Genomic DNA, 21,511 nt, shown 5'->3' with positions numbered 1-21,511 from the left:
TAGGGATATCTCCTGCAATGAGTATTGCATCTTTATGCTTCATACTGTGCACATGTATTATTATTATTATTGTAATTATTATTAGTAATAGTATTATTATGTAACCAGTCCAATCCGCTCTCGCGAGGACTGGGCACTTCCATGTTGCCACGTTCCAATACTTGCAAACGCTGCAGGCGCGAGGCGGTTCTAACCTGCGGGTATCCACACGATTGAATCAGACAATCACTGCTGCATGGCGATTGGTTAAAATGACAGTCTTCCCCGCCCCTAAATCATACAGTGGCTTTTGATTGGTGAAATTCAGCATCACTCAAAAGTGAACGGGTTGCTATGGGCTTCAGTCTCAGAGCATAAGGATTTGATTTTAGTAGGGTACTTTAGTGTAGGAATTTAGGAATTGTGGATTGAGCACATAGATTCTTTTAAATAATATTTAAAAGAGTTGATCGCAATGACTTCGAAGAAAAATGCCAAAGGACACCCGAAAAAAGGTTCGTTGCACTTTTATTATAGTGATGCGCACCACTTTCACAGTAGTACCAATGGCCTATGAAAGTTTTGTTTTTATTAATGCAGAATATGTATTGACGGTAAACTATATTACACAAAAATAGTTCGCAAGTAACACCGACATGTAGTGTCATCTGAATTTACCTTATACTACGAAATGTAATACTTTTAAACTTTTAAAGTGGTTTTGCAGACTTGTAATTTATTACAAATTGGTGAATTTAAAGGCAGGCGAATTCGATGGTTTTTGAAACATTGCAGCGTTGTATTATATTAAAAATCTTGACGAATGTAGTGGTTTGCAAAGATTTTCATTTTCATTTTACACAACAGCTTCAGGTAACTTAAGGATAACATAAAACTGGGAAATCAGTGCCACACGTAAGCAGTATACTTATCTTAAACGTCGCAAATGTTTACTGTAAGCGGGGGAAAAACGTTTTCTGAATGTCTCCTATCCAGGGGAGAGGTGGTTGCAGATCCATTTTCCACGATCATTTCCTCAGTGCTCACGTGTCGATAAAGGGATCGTGTGGGAGGGGTTACACGTGGCTTTTACGTTCAGTGCTTAAACCCAGGACCCCTGCTGAAAACATCCAATTACCGTTTTCCAAGATCCATTTCTGGTCGCTGCACACGGGTTCGCAGTTCGATCGCCAGTTGCTAACGAGCTTTTATATTCTTTAAAAAGTTTAATATGGCGATGCAATAGTAACCTAGTATTTTAAATAATCTAATTACATTAAACCGCATGAATATATTGTTGGCTGAAATACACATTCACTACCTTAGATGTGACGTATCTTTACACAAAATTTGTCCCCTACAGGCAGAAATTTCTAAAACTCATTTGTTATAATTATGTACAACGACTCGCTTTCTTTTTGCAGAACCTACGATAATACTTATTCGGTCGTGCCAGGTTAATAATTGCTTAATATGCCGTGATACAATCGCCCCAATGACAGTAGTCTGATCCAAGTGTTCATCAAAAAGTCCTTTAAGACGCACCTTAGATGTTTCAAAAATTCTCCTGCAGGTGAGATAAAGATATCCATAATTTGTGTGTGTGTGTGTGCGTCCAGTGCCCACAATGGACCTTTGTAGCTTTTAAGCAGGTGTTATAAGTAGTTTTGTACCTACGGCGAAGGGTAAGTGAGGATAATTTTCTGGTAGATTTGCTTGCATATTTGGCACATTCATTCTGCTTATACGTTATTCGCTAACAGTATTGCCAATGAATCCAATAAAGCAGTGTTTGCAATTAATTGCAAAAAAGCATTGACCTCATTGGCGGCCGGAGATAAACAGGAATCCTGGCTTTCAAAAATAAACATTTCTCATACTCTTCTCTCACTTTTGGGAGTCTCTACAAAGGTGTGTTGGTCTTCATGCTCTCTTGCATATTCTCTTGCATATTCTGCTCTTTGATAACCTTTTGAGAAGCTAACCTTCCTGCCCCAAGGCTGGACAACAAAAAATAAACCCAGGTAAAGATGCTGTCGCTTGCTCTTATTTGGTGTTTTTTTTTTGATGATCCACCCAAATTTCCTCTGGCATGGTTTTGTGGAATGCGCCGGGCTTGCCTGCATGGACCTGTGTAACGTCTTATGCAGCCGCATGGTTTTGAGATGGTTAGACAAGTTAGCACAGCATAACACATGAGTATCGATGGGGCTGATGAAGAGTCTATGACCATGGTGGGTGGATTTGCTCTATGATACTCACGTTAACCCAGGAACCACTAGAGTAACCAATGTGAGTTAGTTACGGCAGGGAGTAAATGGACAATGCGAGTTAAAGCAGTCTGCAAATGGAGATCACACAACAATATTCCCCAGTGTGGACATCGAGGCCTCTGCTCTCACATGTCTGTGAATAAAGACTGTATCTGTGATCATAAATAGCATATAGGGACATTTCCTGTCATTCATGTCATACTGGAGCTGCTTCAGCAAACATCCTGCTAGACATTCTGCTCGTCTCTAAAGTGAAAGTCTATGCTAAGCAAACGGAGAACTTGTTAGTTCCTGAGGTGGTTCCACCTTCTCTCGCGATCATCTTCTTGCCCTAGTATTAGCTGATTTCGTTTGTCCATTTCCTGCCTCCCAGAGAACCATGGGAACTTCTGTGTGCCACCAGTGGACCCGTTTGGCCAATATTAGGCATTATTTTTGTTTTGTTTTTTACTTTTTTGGTTTCTTGAAGAATCACGGCTGCGATGTGGGTCTGTTCCTGTAGTTCCATGTGTTTGTGTCTTTGATTTTAGTGTTTTGTCCTTTGTGTCCTATTTAAAGGACAAAATTCTTGTCTCACTCTGTGAATGCAATTGAAATCATACACCCAGAATGTTTAAACCACAATAGATGGGTGTTCTGCGCTTACACACTCTGTTGGCTGGGAGTGTCGGGCGTGAAAGACCATTCCAGCTGAAACAGTAGCAAGCAGGAGGTGTTTAAGTGTCATTAAGCACAAGTAAACTGTGGGATGAGCAGGCTGAATAGATTTAAGTGAGAGTACGGCCTGTTGCATGTTTCATCAGGTCTTTTTACAGGAACTGGAACAGCCTGTTTGACTGTACGAATGCAGGCTGTGGATTGGGCGTGTGCTGAGAAGGTATAGATGTTCACCTTCTTGCACGCCCTTGGGTGGCGCTCAGAAAACCCGAGACGTTTATGAAACCCGAGAGGCTGTGCCTCCTCAGATTTTAGCGTAGCTGGGAGTGAGCCGATCTGGCAGAGGGCTTTAAGTTAGGGTTTATGGGAGTCGGCCATTTTGAGCTGTGGTTGATGAGGACAGTCGTCGGGGAGCCCCATGTGTGAAACGCTACAGCACATTCATCGGGGGGGCAGAAACCTGAATAATGCAATAATATAATATACATCTTCCTATCCTGTTGTACACCTAATCAATAGCCTACAGAGGGCCTTGGTTGTATAAGATAGTTGCTCGTAGCTTTTTGGCTGTTTAGAGAAGTGGTGTCCATACATAGCTGGAGACACTTTTAAGGGCAGACCATGTATGGAGTCGAGGGTGCAGGAGACGCCAGCCAAGTAGCTGAACGCTTGCCAAGAAGTATGAGCTGATTAAGAAGCTAAGCAAAAGGGGAACCTCTGCCTTCCAGAATCCCACTCTTGTTGGTCAGTCCACCTGGCCACGTCCGAGCCAATGGCCTCCCTCCCTTTTCCGTCGCCGGTGTATAAGGCTAATCCCCGAGCTGGATTTTAGCTCGTCTCAGCTCGCTGCACTTTTGCCACGCTGTTTGGGGTGCGTAGCTCGAGCATGGCCACTCCATAAGAGTGCTGAAACTCATCTGCTCGTCCACGGGGGCCAATCTAAAAATAACGCCGCCCCTCCGGGCTGGGCAGTCGGATATCGGGTTCTAGCTGAGTTAGCTGTCCAGGAGACGGCAGCAGTGGTACTCGGTAGTTTGGGGCAAGAAAGAGCAAAAAACGAATTTCTGCAGCTCTCCTCGGTTCCTGCATGACGCGCAGGAATGGGGGACCTGAAGGAGGACCTGAAGATGATGGCTGATGAAGGAGGTAGGCTGATGAGAGATGTAGGTGCCCCTCATTTCCTGAGGAATGTCTTCTATCGACGGCCCCGGTAGCGTCTGGAACGCTTGTTAACACTTTTTGGAGATCTGCGGGCACGTGTTTGCACACCCTGGGAAATGATAATCCAGGAATTTATGTTTGTTTACACATTGTTTTAAAGCGGACCAACAAGGCTCCCAACGAGGAAGTTGTTTTTTTTAAGGCACCGAGTGGAGGATAAATGTGGCATGCCTAAAATTGCGGTTGGCATCTTCCATTTTAAAACATGGAATACTTTGTCGTGTTAAAAAGGGACTTTGGACTTTCTGCTCCGTTTCACACAACAAATGGATTATCTGCTTCCGCACATGCTTGCTTGTTATTTTTTGTTTACATTATGATTCTTCAAAGAACATGCTTGTAACTGAAATAACCAACTCGGAGCCCTGAACGTTAATTTGTTCCTCTCCAGAAGAACAAAATTGAGCAAGCGGATGGAAAGTTCTTCCACATGATTTCTTGTCCCCTGACGAATGTATTTTAAACAGCCGTGTTAAAAGGAGTAAAATCCTTTCCCCTAAGCGGTCAGACAACTTTGCTTTTGCTCATTTAGCTGTATGGTCCTTTAAAATATCGAGAACACATTTTAGTGTGTTCAGTTGGATGTTTGTGTCTTTCTTATCGCCCTTTTGTTTTTATAGCCTAAAACTGGAAGATTACCACCTTTTAGGTTGCAATGGTGTAAGTGAGTTTTGCAGGATGCATTTCTATACCCACATGTAAAGGTGAGCCAGTCAGACAAGCAGTTAATGACCCCTGTAGTTATCTAATGACTCTGAGGCTGAACTGAAGGCAGCCAAATCATCTCCTTCTCTGTGTGGACTAGACATACTGTGATTAAGATGGTGTACTGAAGTGAAAGATGAAATATATGCTTTGAACAGCTGTGCATGGAGTGAGGAATTGTCTGATGTGAACGATCTTACTTGATGTTACAGCAGCTTGAGTCTGTTTTCACATTTGTCTCCTGAGGGGCAGCGAAATCCGAACAGTAAGGGGTCCAACTGATTACGGAATCCTTCTGCAAAATGTCACATTTCATGTGTTCTGTCAGAACAGAACTCCTTCAGTTATAAAGAGGAACGAAGAAGTGATCTGGTGTAATGGAAAATCATCACGTTTCCCTATTGAATTTTACACCATTACCATGCAGTTAAAACCTGTGTGTGTGTGTGTGTGTGTGTGTGTGTGTGCTGTGTTGTGTTTGTGCAGCCGTGTGCCTTTTGGTTTTGTTTTAAACCCCTTGCATGCTGTCAGCATAACACATCCCACTTCAGGCACACTTATCAATGACTGGGCTGTTTTCATCCCTCCTTAGACACGAAACAGCCATTGGCCGGTAGGAACGGCAAGAAGTCTGAGCATGCCCAGAAGAGCTCGTTCTTCACCTGGTTCCTGGTGCTGGCCATGCTGGGCGCCTGGACATCCGTCGCCGTAGTGTGGCTCGAGATTGTGGACTACAAGGATGTGCTGGGTGTGTCTTTCTCTGCCACTGGCGTGGTCTTTACTCATTGCACCTGACAAAACAAGAAGCCATGTGACATTTGCGGTTTATAGGTACAAGTTTTTAATTTGTAGGCACAAGTTTAAAATTATGATATGTGACATGACATGTTTAAATATAGATGGCATGTCAAAATGCAGTTAAATTCGAATACAAATAGGACTGCTCGATTAATGCAAAAAAAAAATCATAATCACGATTATTTTGATCTATATTGCGATCACGATTTAACATGATCACTCATTGACTTTGCAAAATATCCCGTCTTTTTAACAGTGGATTTCCTTGAACTCTAAGTATAATTCAGCTGAGAAGTAAAGGGCTGGAGAGCAGTGCACTGGATTTACAACACAAGGCGAAACAGGAGCATCACAGCAAAACAAGATGCAGCACAATAATCATTTAATCTCGATAATCGGAAGCCAAATTTGTAATTGAAATTCGATCCGATCAATTACCTAGCCCTTGTTAGTAGTTGAGCTTGTGAATGCAATCGCTTAAGAGGTTCCCAACCCCTGATTGCCAACCCCTGGCAGCACTCACTGGTCGACAAGATTTACAGGTCTGGGAAATCTTTCCTGGTCAGGAAATGGTCGGGAACCTCTAACTTAAAACGCCTAACATGACCTGATGACTTTTTTTGCCATCTTGACTTGCCCTTCACATCTGGCACATCTGGCCCACACCTGAGCTAAACCAAATATTTATTTCTGCGACTTCTCCCTGGCAGGACACCTTGCAGCATATGATGTTGATGGAGATGGTGAATTTGATGTGGAAGACGCAAAGATTCTGCTAGGCAAGTATTCTGGTGTATCGTTTGTCTGCATTTAAGGCGGGTTTAGTGTCCGTGGCTGGTTGGTTTGTTGTTGTGCAGTATAAATTTCAGGCCAAATTAACATTTTCCTTCCAATACATTGATCTGGAATAAAACCTGTGTACTCAGTGTTCATAGTAACATTATCATTTAGCAACGGTCTAAAAAAAAAAAAGTCTTTTAGGGTAACAAGGATCAGTGGTGCGATTAAACTTGACAGTGGAAATCATTAGTCCCTGAAATGTTTTTTAACAGTTATTCAAATAACGTGTAACGTGGCAACTGTCAAAGCCATAGCTTCAAAACTACTTTATGGAAAAAATACTTTAACTTTAAGATTTGTGAAGCAAAATAAAAATATCAGTATTTACCTAGTATATAGTCACAAACCATAAACAGTTACCATGATTAGCAACAAATCACTGCCTGGCACTGTGCCAACAGCGGTGACCCCGATCCCATGATGTAAACTCTGCCTGTCTACTTCTGTGGCTTCTGTCATAAATTCCCAATAGTTATGACTCCATCTCACAACTCACCAGCTTCATGAATTCATCGAAAGTAATTGTTTTACTTTGTTGAGTACAAAATCATTTTATTCCTTTAACGACATTATATCGGCTTCATTGTAAAGAATTAATGTATGCAATACACTTGGGTAATGGAATGAAGTCCTCTCTGAATGGAAGGTAGTTGGAAGGAGGAGCACTACATCTGTGGGACACTGCATTTGCTCTGGCCATCTCCATCCTCTGCCCCCACTATGAGCTGCTCGTTCCTGTCTATGCTGGTAGATCAGCTGGGCTGAGGTCGCCAGCTTGCTCCTAGGAGTATATACCAGTTTACCTCAAGTTTACCCCTAGCACCTCCTAGCTTGTTATTTTCATGGCTATTTTCCTTCAGCATGTCTTTCTGTGATGTTCCTCACTCACCCGTCACTCTTTTATTTATCTTTCATTCCTTCTGGAGATGTTAACATTTCCATTTTCGCCTCCTCTCCAGTCTGCTAACCCTTTCCTTGCTTTCACTACTTGCCTGTGCTTGTGTTTCCCCTCTGTTCCTCTCTCTCTCTCTCTCTCCCCTTTTCCCCATCTGTCCAATGTAGGCCTGGTCAGCGATGACGATAGAGAAACCGTGACCGTCTCGGAGTCTACCGACCGTTTATCGGAGGAGGGCTCGGGATGGTTTTACGAATTCCTCGTCTTTCTCTATGACATAATGACCCCTTTCGAGATACAAGGGACTGAAGAAGAGGAAGCTGAAGAGGCTGCCGGTACGTCCCAACGCCAAAGGGCTCAGGGGCACCAGTCAACAACCTTCCTACGGAATCCCTTCCTTGCAGGAGTGCCAGAAAACGAACGGGGCACAAGTAACTATCTCCAGGAAACTGCTTCAGAGGAACGACTTCACATTGGGAAGTTCTGTGAAGGACACTGAAAGAGGGGGTTAATGATGTAGACTCATTAAGAGGACTGGAGAGATTGCTTTGTATCCGCGTTGGTGCTTTGTGTATGATATGGGTTTTGCCTTTTGTCAAGTAATTCTCAGAGACCACTTGTAACTAAAACAAAATTATTTTATTCATGATCTAAACTATATAGAAAGGTATCATACTGACTGTGGGTCTGCCATGGATATGCCCAAGATTTCTAGGCAAAATTATTAATAACAGGATGTGAAAGTCTGTCCAAATCTGGGCGGAGTGACCCTTGTTTAGATCCAGTATTCCCTCGGCGTGGGTGTGTATCTCAGTGAGAGGCCAGAAGTTCCGAAGCAAGCTCTGGTTTCCACATCACCCAAAAATATGCCGAAACCTCCCCGGGTGTCCAGTGCTGCTCGCGATGTTCCCACATTTTGCATGTCAAAGCCAGCCAGACAGGAACGCGTCATTGCGGCCAGCGCTCTGCTACGGTAGCTGTGTGGTGGGCTGCCATATGCTCGGCTTCATGCTAACAACCCGTGCGCATCACAGGAATCCCCCCGCCCTTGATTCTCAGCATTCTCAGTGCCGTTAAACACTCACCTGCCGGAACTGGTTGGAGTTTTTTTTTAAGATTGGTTTTCTTCTCTGATTTGTCAGATGAGGCACCAGTTACAGAAGCAGCTTCGAAAAAAGTGAAGCCGAAAGGTATTTGGCATGGTCTGTCATTGGGATGCCCTGATCTGTGTCCAATGTTGGACTGTTTCACTGAAAGGTGTGGAGCTCCTCAGCCATTCAGGAAGCCTGGTGTACTGCATGGTTTCTGATGCCCGCTACCATAGTTGAATCGTTCCTGCTTGGATGCATCTGTAAAAGCTCTGGCCTTGTGATTAACTTCCTTGGATCTGGACCATGACTGGTCACTTGCTATTGAGGAGTTTGTGCATGGAGCTGTCGTGATGTAGTGGATGTGGAGCCAGTTGGCCATTACCAGGAGAAGTAAGTGGCCACTCTGGAAAAGAAATGGCAGTGGAGACAATCATGAATGGATTTCTGCTCATTTTCTTTGGTTGAATCTATTTGACCTGATATCTCACTGCTTGTTGGCGAAACATCAGACGCATCGCACGTCTTCGCCTGGCTTGGGACATGGTGTAAAGTCGGGTTTGCTGTGAACATGCCACTGAGATAGAGTTCCCAGTTGTGTCTGTCCTTTTTTCAAACCCCCCCCCCCCCCCCCCCCAGACAACATGCTCATCAGAGACGTTGAGTGGAATCTAAGGGAAGCCTTGAAGCGGCAGATGTCTATTCTCCATGAGAGGGTGGAGGCCAAAAAGATTGCTAAAATAGCCCTGGCTGAAGTCCGGTCCCTGGTGGCCAAAGAAGAGAAGGCCAGACGGACTCAGGCTCTCAAAGAGAAGAGCAAAGCCGAGCCAGTTAAACCAAAGAAGAAGAAAGAGGAGAGACCTAGGAAGAAGGAGGACAAAGCAGAGAAAGCAAAGTCGGAGAGCCTCACGAAGGTGAGGAGAGAGAGACAGGAGAAGCCAAAGACTGCAAAGAAGACAGGGACCGAAAGAAGGGAAAAATCGGAGAAGGAGAAGAGAGTGCCAAGGAAAAAGGAGTCAGAGCATGGCAAGAGAGCAGAAAAGGCTGGTAGAGGTTTGAGGGACAAGGGAGAAAAGCTCGTCAAAACGTCTCCCAAACCTGCCCCAAAAAAGTCCCCTAAAGAATCTTCCAAACAATCGCCAAAGAAATCCCCCAAAAAGTCTGAGAAAAGGGGTGAAAAGTGATGCGGCATTCATAATGACCACAGAAGCCAGAGTCATTGATGGGTCAGTGGTGATTATGAATGTGTCTGGTCTGTGAGAAGATGGACTGGGCCTCAATTCAGAAGAAGGCAGGCTTCAGGCCTGCGTAGAGGATGGAAAAACGTTCTCAAAGAACAAGCTGTCCTGTAAAGCCGAGTTGTAGTTCAGTGTTTAGTCATGCATGCCGCCGTGAGAGAGGTACAAGTTCATTAGAAAAGTACCTGAAAGTTTCCCGAAGTGGAATTTAGCTTCTTTCTTTTTTACATTGGGCAGGCTGTAAAGAACTGAGCTCCCTACAATGTATAAATTCCCAAGCAAACTGCACAGTATTTCGTGTAATAATGGTATAAATTGCTTTTGACATTGTTAGAATATACAATAAAGTTTTTTTTCACAGATACTCTTTTCTGTCTTTCATGACACATTATTTTGTGTTCAGTGGTTTAAAACCTTTTGTGGGCTCTGGTTTTTTCCATATTTGATATTGTCCCTCAAACACAGTGTTTCCCAACCCAGTCCTCGGGGAACCCCAGACAGTTCATGTTTTTGCTCCCTCCCTGCCAATCAAGAACACCGAATACCTGGTACAGGTGCACTGCGAGCTGAGAGGAAGCAAAAACATGAACTATCCGGGGTTCCCCAAGGACTGGGTTGGGAAACACTGCTCTAACGGGTGTCCCTCAGAATGTGCCCTTTCCTCTCAAGCAAGACATTAGATGAAATTAATGCACCTGGAGCAAAAGTAATTCAAGTTATGCCATTTCCTGTTTCATCTTCATGTGCTTCGTGGCACATGTGACCTGCTGTGCAACACTAAAATAATTTCTTTTTGTAATTGAAATTTGAATTCAATTTGGGGTGAGATTAATATATCAAATGTATATATGTGCCTCACTGGCTTGACATCTGAAACATTCAGGATTGAAAGACAAGGCTGTTGTGGTGTCAAGCGATGCAGGACAAGTGGACGAGCCAGCAGCCCGAATGGGAGAAGGTAAAGCCACAGTCGTCATATCAGCTTACAGATCACAGGTCGAGCAGGGAGGTGGGTGTTTGGCGGGGCTCCCCCTGCTGGGCATCATGTTTAGTTACATTTCTGAACTAGTCTAGAAGTAGGCAACTCCATTTCAGATGTGATACTTGGTTCCCTCTGGGGTCAAAGGTTACCTGAGGACCCTTCAGATGAAAAGATAAGTCACATACTCAGAAGTCTGAATGAATGGCCGTCAGTTTCTGATATAGTCCACTTAACTTTTAAACAGATAAATAGCAAACCACATTTTTAATCTTTATTTCAAAATAAAATACAGTTGGTAGCATCAGATATTTAAAGAACTGGGGGGTGTTTTGCGTATGTGGATTGCTCGTTTAGCCGGATGTAATTTGTTGACGATTTGGCCTGATCCTGGATCTGTCGGTTTTTCGAAAGTCTTGCTGGATGTGTTGTCATAGCAGCACATCCAAATCCTCAAACCTGCTCGGAGTACGTCTGTCTTATATAAACAAGGATTAGCTCACACAGCTAATCAGTGTCTGTGCATGGAAATCCGTTCAGTCATGGCCTCGCCATTCATGGATGAGCGACCAATTGCAATCGGTGCACAGATAATAAGAAGGGAATTTCAAATCAGGAGCATTTTGCGTGATCGGCAAGATCCTTTATTGTTGCCGGATGATATTCTTTTTGAAAGATACCACTTCAGCCGAGATGGAATATCATATCTTTTTAGAATCATGTTTTTATGTTCATTTTTATCATGTCTTTTTAGAAGTCCAACTAGGCGAAGTTGGGCTCTCACACCCACACAGACAATGTTCATTGCATTGAGATATTTTGCAAGCGGCACTTTTTTGTATACTGTAGGCGATGCGGAAAATATATCAAAGAGTACAGTTTGCCAGGCAATTCGCACACTTGCCGATCAAGTTTTCTAGACTTGATTATAGACTTGATATATATATATATATATATATATATATATATATATATATATATATATATATATATATATATATACACACACAGTGTATATATATATACAGTGTGTATATATATATATATAATATAGGCATTTCAAGCAGCGCAGACCCGCGCAACCATCTCGGATGAATGGATCCATCTAGACTAATCTACTATACAGCTGCGTTTGAAAAACCGACTTATACCAAATGAGTTTCACCGGCATTAACTCATCCAAGATGAGGCATCTGATCTCGGATGATTTAAACAACGTACGGAAAATATCCCCCTGTTCTAGTTTTCAGCTCTTAAATGAGTTTCAAGAATGCAAATGTAGAATGTATACATAACATTACACAAAACAAACACATGCTGGTTACACTATATTTGCATTCGGATTGTTTGAATGGCCCTGTGTCGTGGGCTCCCTAAATTTTTTTTATAAATAAATGTTTTAAAAATCTGGTCTGCAGAAGCTGAGCCAGAACTGATACTAGATGTGGAACCCGTTGTGGAAGAGGAGGTCCAGTTGAATGTGGCAGAAGAGAAGACTGCATCAGGTGTGTGTGTGTGTGGAGCCAACAGTTTGTAGTCATTATGGCCAATAGGCATCACACGATACAATCTGTCGCAACTGCTGATGAGCACCTGAACCCTCTTAAGGCTTGTTAACGTTTTGTTCCACCTTCATATTTGCTCCAGTATTTTTCTTCCTAGCTCTATCCCCCCTTCCAGATCAGCTTGGATAAGTGTGTGTGTGTGTTACTTGACAGAGCCCAGTCTTTTGGAGGAGCCAGAGGTTGAGGAAGAAGTAGATGCATCAGAGCCAGTTCTGGAAATAGAGGAAGAGGAAGTAGAGGCCATGACTATAGATGACACCGTGGGCGAAGAGACCCTACGTACGGGAGCTGAGAATGATCTTCTGGAAGAAACAACTGATCCTGTGGAGGAGGAATCAGAGAAAGGTGATGCACCTGAGGAGGAAAATGAACAAGAATACTCTGGACCTTTGGAGGAGGGAATACAGGAAGATGACACAGCAGTTGAACAGGAATTCACAGAAGAACCTATTCAAGAAGATGACGCAGTGCTTGAACTGGAGGTTGAGGAAGAACCTGTAATGGTAGAGGAGGAAGGGGCAGCAGTTGCGCAGCAGGTTGAAGGTGAATATGTTGCTGTGCAAGAAATTGTTTCAGCTATAGATGACCAAATGCAGGAAGAGGAGGAATTTGCAACTGGAGTAGAAGTAGCACAAGGAGAGGACATACCTGTAGAGGAGGTACAGGAAGAGGGAATACATTTAGAAGAGGAAATACAGCACTGGAAGCAACAAGCACTGGAAGAATCTGAGGTTGTAGAGGAAGAAATACAGGAAGAAGCTGTACCTATAGAGGTGGAAACACGGGAAGAAAGCAAAGAGGAGGAAACACAAGCAGAAACTGTGTCTTTAGAAGAGGAATTACAAGAAGAGCTTGTACCTCAAGAGGCAGAAGTACAGAAAGAGATGGTACAGCAAGATGCTTCACCTATAGAGGAAGAGTCTGCACTTGTAGAAGATGAAATGCAGGATGAGATTGCACCTGTAGAAGAAGTAGTACAGGATGAGGCTGTACTTGAGGAAGACTTTGCAGCTGTAGAAGAGGAAGTATGGGATGAGGCTGTACTTGATGAGGAAGAGTTTGCAGCTGTAGAAGAGGAAGTACAGGATGAGGCTGTACTTGATGAGGAAGAGCTTGCAGCTGTAGAAGAGGAAGTACAGGATGAGGCTGTACTTGATGAGGAAGAGTTTGCAGGTGTAGAAGAGGAAGTACAGGATGAGACTGTACCTGAAGAGGAAGAGCTTGCAGCTGTAGAAGAGGAAGTACGGGATGAGGCTGTACTTGATGAGGAAGAGTTTGCAGCTGTAGAAGAGGAAGTACAGGATGAGGCTGTACTTGATGAGGAAGACTTTGCAGCTGTAGAAGAGGAAGTACGGGATGATTCTGTACCTGTAGAGGAAGACTTTGCAGCTGTAGAAGAGGAAGTACAGGATGATGCTGTACCTGTAGAGGAAGATCTTCCAGCTGTAGAAGAGGAAGTACAGGATGATGCTGTACCTGTAGAGGAAGATCTTCCAGCTGTAGAAGAGGAAGTACGGGATGAAGCTATACCTGAAGAGGAAGATCTTCCAGCTGTAGAAGAGGAAGTACAGGATGAGGCTGTACCTGAAGAGGAAGACTTTGCAGCTGTAGAAGAAGAAGTACGGGATGATGCTGTACCTGTAGAGGAAGATCTTCCAGCTGTAGAAGAGGAAGTATGGGATGAGGCTGTACCTGAAGAGGAAGATTTTGCAGCTGTAGAAGAGGAAGTACGGGATGATGCTGTACCTGAAGAGGAAGATCTTCCAGCTGTAGAAGAGGAAGTACAGGATGAGACTGTACCTGAAGAGGAAGATTTTGCACCTACAGAAGAAGAAGTACAGAATGAGGCCATACCTGTAGAGGAAGAGCTTGCAGCTGTAGGAGAGGAAATGCAGCAAGATGCTGCACCTGTAGAAGAGGAAATACATGATGAGGCCTCACATTTGGAGGAAGAAATGCTGGAAGAAGTTGTAGAGAAAGAAGTACAGGGAGTGAGTGCACCTTTTGAAGAGGGTGAAGATGAGTTTATACCTCAAGAGGGAGAAGATGAGATGGTACAGGAAGAGGCTGTACCTGTAGAAGACGAAATACAGGAAGAGGCCACACTGGCAGAGGAAGAGCCTTCACCTGTAGAAGATGAAAAACCAGAAGCCGAGGAGGCTGCACCTGTAGAGGAAGAGACTGCACCTGTAGAGGAAGAGGCTGCAGCTGTAGAGGAAGGAAAAGAGGAGGCCAGAAATGTAGCAGAAGTACAGGAAGAGGCCACACCTGTACAGAAAATGGTGCAAGAAGATAATGTACATATAAATAAAGAAGCACATGAGGAGGTAACAGATGAATACTTCCCTCGTGAAGGTAAGACCTTTTTTGATGGAGTACATTCAACAAGAATGGGGCTAATTATGGGATCAATTAAGTAGCAGTTAAGTAGCATTGTCGGTCTAGTTTAAAATAAAATACAACAAAATAAGCTGTGAGGAACTGCAAGAACATAGTATGCAGTACAAACACAACATGTGTTAACATGATTTATTCAACAGAAGGATACAGGTGTTTGTTTACACATTTTGCCTAATTGAATAATTTGCTTTATTAGTTACATGGTGTAGAGTTAATTTTACTCAGAACTGATGGCGGGGAACCTAATACTGCCAGTGTACTACCCTCAAATACAACACACATTAGCAGGAACTGATGGCGGGGAACCTAATACTGTCAGTGTACTACCCTCAAATACAACACACATTAGCAGGAGCTGATGGCGGGGAACCTAATACTGCCAGTGTACTACCCTCAAATACAACACACATTAGCAGGAGCTGATGGCGGGGAACCTAATACTGCCAGTGTACTACCCTCAAATACAACACACATTAGCAGGAGCTGATGGCGGGGAACCTAATACTGCCAGTGTACTACTCTCAAATACAACACACATTAGCAGGAGCTGATGGCGGGGAACCTAATACTGCCAGTGTACTACCCTCAAATACAACACACATTAACAAGATGAAAAAAAAGGAAAAACGCAAATTACTGTGAAAAAATGTTTTGTTTTGAATGTTTTGTACTTTTTTTGCATTCATGGTCATATAAACATCGCTCATCCTGGCTTCTGGTGTCCCATCTGCCGTGATGCATTTTCGGCTCGGATAATGATCCCTAAGATCTATATCGAGTTTTACAAATGGTGAGGATCTGCACAGAGTTTCACTTTGGATGTATGTCGCATTTTTCTCTTGGCAGAAGTTCCTGGAGTGGAATTCCATAAAGACATGCCAACAGGTGAATACTGTTTGTTCCTGGTTTATAAAAGGTTAGGATGACCTGATAATCCATGTCAGGGAGGTTTGAGCTAGGACAGGATTCATAAACTACCATTTCATTTAAAAGGACCTGAATTTCACTTAAGCACCGAGTTCTTGCTGTGTGCTGATTGGTCAGTCTCCTATAATCATGCATGTGTCACTGATGTTAATGTGAAACAGCTGGGTGAGTCTTTCAATCAAGGAAACAAACCAGTCAAAACACAAGAAGAACTGAACTATTTAGCCAAGCAGTTCAGTTTTAAAGTAGCTTGTAAATCCTGAAGTAGCTCATAATGCCTCTCCTGACATAGATTATCTGTTCACCCTAATGAAAGCAAGGCTGCATGTCTAAATACTAAATAAATAAAGAGAAATGACTTGCTGTAGCAGTGTAACCTGCACACGCCGCCATTAGCATTTATTCTATCACTCAGTTTTTTGCTTGTATTTTAGCCTGAGGTGTGCAGTTTCAGGCCAGGAAATGTCCTGCGGACATGATGCACTTCAAACTTACCGAACCTCTTTCTGGTTGTCCCTGTTTTCCAGACACGTAAAGCTTTGAGGCCCAGAGAAATCTGATGCTTTGGGCTGGGGGGAGACAAAATTCAGTTGAAAATGAGGCTCCCACAATACAACGATCTCTCTCTGGACCCAGGAGTCTGCATGTGAATATCACTTTAATTGTTTGTCAGATTTGACTTGATTTTGCTTTATTTCCATCAGTTTTCCTTTTCCAGTGGTGTGGGAAATATAATAATTTTCTTAATTTTGGTAGTATATTTTTGAAAGTGACTTCTGTCCTCGCCCATTCCATTTCAGTTTTGTTGAGTTCCAGTTGGACTGTTAGATGCACAATTTTTTTCTATAAGGTTAAACTCCAGGTTAAACGCAGTCTGTATATGCCCAGTTGTGCATGTTGATCTTAAGTGGCACATTGAAGTGTCGCGGGGTGATGATGTCACAGGAGAGCTGTGCATTGGATGTACAAATGTGAAGGTATTATGCAAATGCTGCACTGATTTCTCACAGTGAAATATCCTCCACTGAAGTGTTTTATTACCAGTATGTATTGAGTCTCCTCGTCTTATAACATGTAAAATATCATGTATTCTGGCAGGTTAATTCATGACAATCGTTAGGCTGGGCACTTGCTCGGTGAGAGTGGGGTGCGTTGCTGACTGTGTGTGTGATTCATTCGATCATTGTCACATCTAGTTTAAGGTCGAACATGAGGTTGCATCTCTGTTTTAAAGATGTTTTTTTCTTCTGAAAGCTGCACAATAATACTACAGAAGATAGTTGTCTATTGAGTCTGAGCCTCAAAAAGATGACTCAAATTAAAGAGACTCAAAAAGATGACTCAAATTAAAGAGACTCAAAAAGATGACTCAAATTAAAGAGACTCAAAAAGATGACTCAAATTAAAGAGACTCAAAAAGATGACTCAAATTAAGAATTATAGGTAAACTACTATTGTCAGAAAGTTCCTGACATTCTTTTTAATTCCCTGTGACTATATATCTCATCCTATGTGTACAATCTGGGGCAGGTGATCAGTCCTGCCCCTGTTTAAAATGCAGTTCTTAGCTGGCAGGAGTGCCTGTGCACTGCTTTCAGGTAGGACCCAAGAGAGGTGCCCTGGGTGCTGCCTGTGTGTGAGTGTGGTTCAAGACGTGAACCACCCCTTTTGGGGATTTGCTACATCTATTTATCAGAAATAAATCAAACTTGAACATAATCTTTGTGGTTTTTTTCTCTAGGTATATAAATTGTAAAGTGAGTTTACAGCCAGCAACATTGCTAACCATTGTGAATGATCACTCCTTTGTCCTGATGTGGGACTTAGATGGATTTTGTTAGTCAGGTACAGCCAGTGTGGCTTAACTACGAACCTGACGCTTGTGAAGGAATCCCAGTCTTGCGTTAGTGTATCCCACTGGGCCCACTGTCTGTTTGCTGGGCTTGTCTGCTGCTTTGTTTCCGCCCTGTTTCTGTGGATATTGTAATCTGGGGCCCTGCCAGAATAAATTGTAGTCATGTGACAGGAAGTACTGACATGCAGCTCTGTTCTGATTGGTGGAGGCCAAGGGCCTTATTTTGATTTACGTATGAGGATGTGTTAGGTTTAATTTTTTTTTTCTTTATGCCTTACGATGTCATGTTTACTATTTGTTATTTGGCTGTGAAGTTTGTTGTGTGCTTTACAATTAGGATTTTACTGTATGCATTTGCTCCGGAGTTTTGAAACATTTCTAGATATTTAAAGTTTATTCCCCCCCTCCCGCCCCCACAAGTTTTATATATATATGGGATTCAGGCATGATGTTTATATGCAATATCACTTCCAGGGAAAGATGTTGAACAACTAGCAAAAAAAACACTAAAGAATAATTCTTACTACAGTTCATATTTGAACAGAGGTTTACAAAATCAGCATATTTCGTCAGTGGTTTACATAGTTCTGCTGTAGAAGTGTTACTTTAAATTATTCTGTGTGTGCATTGGAGGTTTCCCTGTCTTTCAGCTCCAATAAAGGTTTTCAACAAATTACACCATTGTGCCTTTTTGCCTGGTAATTTTCAGTTTTATATTTTATTAATAAAACAAATAGGAAATGAGTGAGGCTGGTTAAAATTCCAGGTTTATTTACTGTTTGCTTGAAACACATAACTGACCGTGTTTCTGTTACCAAGACCGGTATCATTGATTCAGATAATCCTTTTTTTAATTTATTCAGAAGCATTGCTTGGTTTGGCAAATGAATCATTTACAGTGCGAAAGTCAAAAGTTTAATAGCTGCGTGTTCATGATTATAAATACCACAGACAGGTCTTCAGTCACATACTCATACATTAGATGGCTCCCAGTACTAAACAGACCAGGTGAGAATGCTGATCTATTCTGTGCAGTACCTCTAGGGGGCGCCAAGGGAGTCGAATTTATGCACAATGTTTATGTATATTTCTGTTTAAACTCTATCCAAGAAATAATTCCTCAGATTTTTCCGTTTTAATTTTATTTTCTGTCTTTCCAATTGTACACTGACTGGTTAATAACTGGTGTGCGCCTCCCAGATTGTGGAATCTTATTCGTTTTGGTGGAATCTAAACGTCATACACTTCAATTTCAGACATGGTACCTAAAGCAGCATAGAATTCAGTCACTATTTATAAGTACCCGACTGAAATGTATAAAATCAGGCCCTGACTTGGGACCTTTGCACACTTAAAAAAATGATAACTCTGAAACTGATCACGTTGCCGAATTGCCGTCACCCTCGGCGGCTTTCGAGTTCAGTTTGGATCGACCGTTTAGTGATGTGACTCTTTACTGCCCTGTTATAACAACTAAAAAAGGGAACCTGACCAGATGGTGCGCAGCATTGCGTTCGCAGCCAGACAGAAGCGGAGACAGGTTTTCCTGGGCTTTTTGTGGAATCCATGTGCGATTCCCTGATACTGGGACGAGCTGCTGAACCCCATTCAATTATCAGATTCTGTCACTCAAACGCCTCAAGACCAATCTGCTCCTGGAACACCTGCACTAGCTGACACCGCCATGCTCCCTGAGTGTTACACTTTAATGTCACGCTTGCTGCTGATTTCAATAGTTGTTTTATTGGGTTCTTGCTTTGTTGGAAGATTTTCTGTCTTGTTACATTTGTTCCCTTAGAGATAGGGTGAGGAGCTCGGTCATCCGGGAGGGACTCAGAGTAGAGCCGCTGCTCCTCCGCATTGAGAGGAAGCAGATGAGGTGGCTCAGGTATCTGGTCAGGATTCCTCCTGGACGCCCCCCTGGTGAGGTGTTCCGGGCATGTCCCACTGGGAGGAGGCCCCGGGGAAGACCCAGGACACGTTGGAGGGACTTTGTCTCTCGGCTGGCCTGGGAACGCCTCGGGATTCCCCCGGAGGAGCTGGATGAAGTGGCTGGGGAGAGGGAAGTCTGGGCTTCCCTGTTGAGACTGCTGCCCCCGCGACCCGACCTCGGATAAGCGGAAGATGATGGATGGATGGATGGATGGATGGCTTACATTTGTACCTGGGCATTCATTAGAAGCTCAGCCTAGCTGCACTAGTCGACTCCTTGACAGCGTTGCGTTTGTAATGTGCTATTTGTGTCAAAAAAAAGTGCTAAATAAAATAAATGTGAATATCAAATTAATGTCAAGCAATATAGAGCAGTCTATATTATTCATGACTATATGAGTCTGCGGGTGACTATTGTAGATCAGCTTAAACCAGAGAAGACTCAGATTTGCATTGACCAAAAAGACAAGTTGATCTGTTGTAAAAGCTTGTGTGAGTGATTTTCTGGAGTCGACGCACAGTGACAGGCTGCTGTCCACGTGTTTGCCTTGCGGACATCCGCTCATTCGCCGGGGAGTTTCCGCGAGTGTCTGCTCTGGGCCCCGTCACGTCTAGTCAGCCTTCGTTCGTCATCATGTCCAGCCGCTGCCCTGTACCGTTCCTCTAAACGATCTTGTGGCAAACAGAAACCTGAGGTCCTGGGCAGAGTTGCGGAGAGTTCCAGGCTTTGGTGGGCAAATCCAGGCTTCTCTGCCCAGAAGGTCATGCTGCTTTCGGTTCCGGCTGAGCTCTAAATTAGCTGTGATTAATTTGTTTACTCAGTCCATGGAGTGTTTCTGACAAACCCTGATAAAACTGGGTGCATTTAAATTATAGCCCAGAGTACCCACTGCTGCTTCCTTTAAATTTACAGGTTATTTCCTGCTGGTAAATGGCACAAATCCCAGGGATAAGAACTGGGATGTATGTCCAGCATAATCAACACTTTTTATTGATAGTATATTAACGTATACTGTGGTGGACTGGCATCCTGCCCCAGGTGTGCCCCTGCCTTGTGCCCTGTAATAGACTGGCATCCTGCCCCAGGTGTACTCTGATGATTTTGACCAGGATAACTGACTAATAATGGCATGGTTTCCAACTTTGCTCAGCTGGCTGGCGTGAGGTTTTCAATTCGAGGTGGGTCTGCACACGCATGGACATGTATGTAACTCTTTTATTACCCTGTAAATAGTCTGTAGGGTTTGCAAACTACCCCAACATTTCTGACGTAGCTAATTTTAGGTTTACAATGGAATAATATCGATTTGCCGTAAGATTTCTTGGCTGAAAGTCAGAAAGTGTGAGTGTCACGCCTGATGCGTGACGGTTGGCATCCCCGTAATGGCCAGACGGCCAACTATATAATTTTACATTTCATCTTTGACGGTACACTCTTGGCGCTAAATAGATAACTATTTCAGTATACCTGTCCATGCCTCAATGTCCTGTGGCATGTTTGTATCCCAGGATAGCTTAAATAACTCTGTGACAGCACCTTAGAGGGCAGGAAAGAAAAGTAGAACTTATCTTACAGTCCGTTGTGTGGGTTGTGTAGTTTTACAGACAGATTATCCCGCTCATGTGTCTGCGCACAGGCCGAGGGTAACTCAAGTAGCACGAATGACAAATGTGCAAAGTGTATTTATGCCTTAAAATCACTGTGAGCATTAAACGGAGTGTGGACCCATCTCTGTGTCCTTCCCGCTGAATGCTAAGGACTTCAATTCATGCTGCCTGGTAGCGCTAGGAGAAAACGAGGTAAAGGATGCTGGTAAACAAGAGCGTGACTTATAAATGTGGACGCCGGAGAGGCACGCCAACATCGAGGCATGACAGCGCAGGAACTACAGGGAGGCGCGATCTGCTTCAAGGGCAGACAAAACGCCTCGTTAGCTGTATTGGAGAAATGCTGTGCAGGCCTACCAGTGTCACCGTCAGCAGATTCCTGCTGTGCCTGGGGTGGCTCCACAAGCTGAGTGCAGAGCAGAGCTCCACAGCGCCACGGGGGTGGGGGGGGGGGGGGTAGGAGGTGTCAAGCTGCAGGCCTCTCAGGTCATGGGCATCACTGCCCCCCCCCCATTCCAACAGAGATCTTAATTAACATTCGTGTGCTGATG

At 43.5% G+C, this 21,511-nt stretch overlaps 1 protein-coding gene across 14 annotated transcripts; it reads left to right on the top strand.

Moving 5' to 3' along the window:
* The first annotated feature begins 328 nt into the window (after positions 1-328).
* Positions 329-18,096, top strand: LOC125740693 (FK506-binding protein 5-like). Of its 14 annotated transcripts, none has more exons than XM_049012197.1 (10): positions 3,581-4,055; positions 5,428-5,583; positions 6,344-6,412; positions 10,578-10,652; positions 12,092-12,178; positions 12,392-13,275; positions 13,330-13,411; positions 13,520-14,593; positions 15,485-15,523; positions 16,093-18,096. In XM_049012197.1, exons 1-10 carry the CDS (start codon positions 4,010-4,012, stop codon positions 16,098-16,100), a joined length of 2,520 nt encoding a protein of 839 aa, XP_048868154.1. In that variant the 5' UTR covers positions 3,581-4,009; the 3' UTR covers positions 16,101-18,096. The 14 variants fall into 14 exon arrangements, with proteins under 14 accessions (XP_048868145.1, XP_048868154.1, XP_048868155.1 ...); XM_049012198.1 differs by having other exon boundaries at positions 12,392-13,714; positions 13,769-13,822; positions 13,931-14,593; XM_049012201.1 differs by having other exon boundaries at positions 3,582-4,055; positions 13,574-14,593.
* Positions 18,097-21,511: the final 3,415 nt, after the last annotated feature.

Source organism: Brienomyrus brachyistius, chromosome 4 (assembly GCF_023856365.1).
Source record: "Brienomyrus brachyistius isolate T26 chromosome 4, BBRACH_0.4, whole genome shotgun sequence".
Taxonomy (NCBI): domain Eukaryota; kingdom Metazoa; phylum Chordata; class Actinopteri; order Osteoglossiformes; family Mormyridae; genus Brienomyrus; species Brienomyrus brachyistius.
The sequence above is the reverse complement of the archived record's forward strand: the minus strand, read 5'-3'. Positions and strand labels throughout refer to the sequence as shown.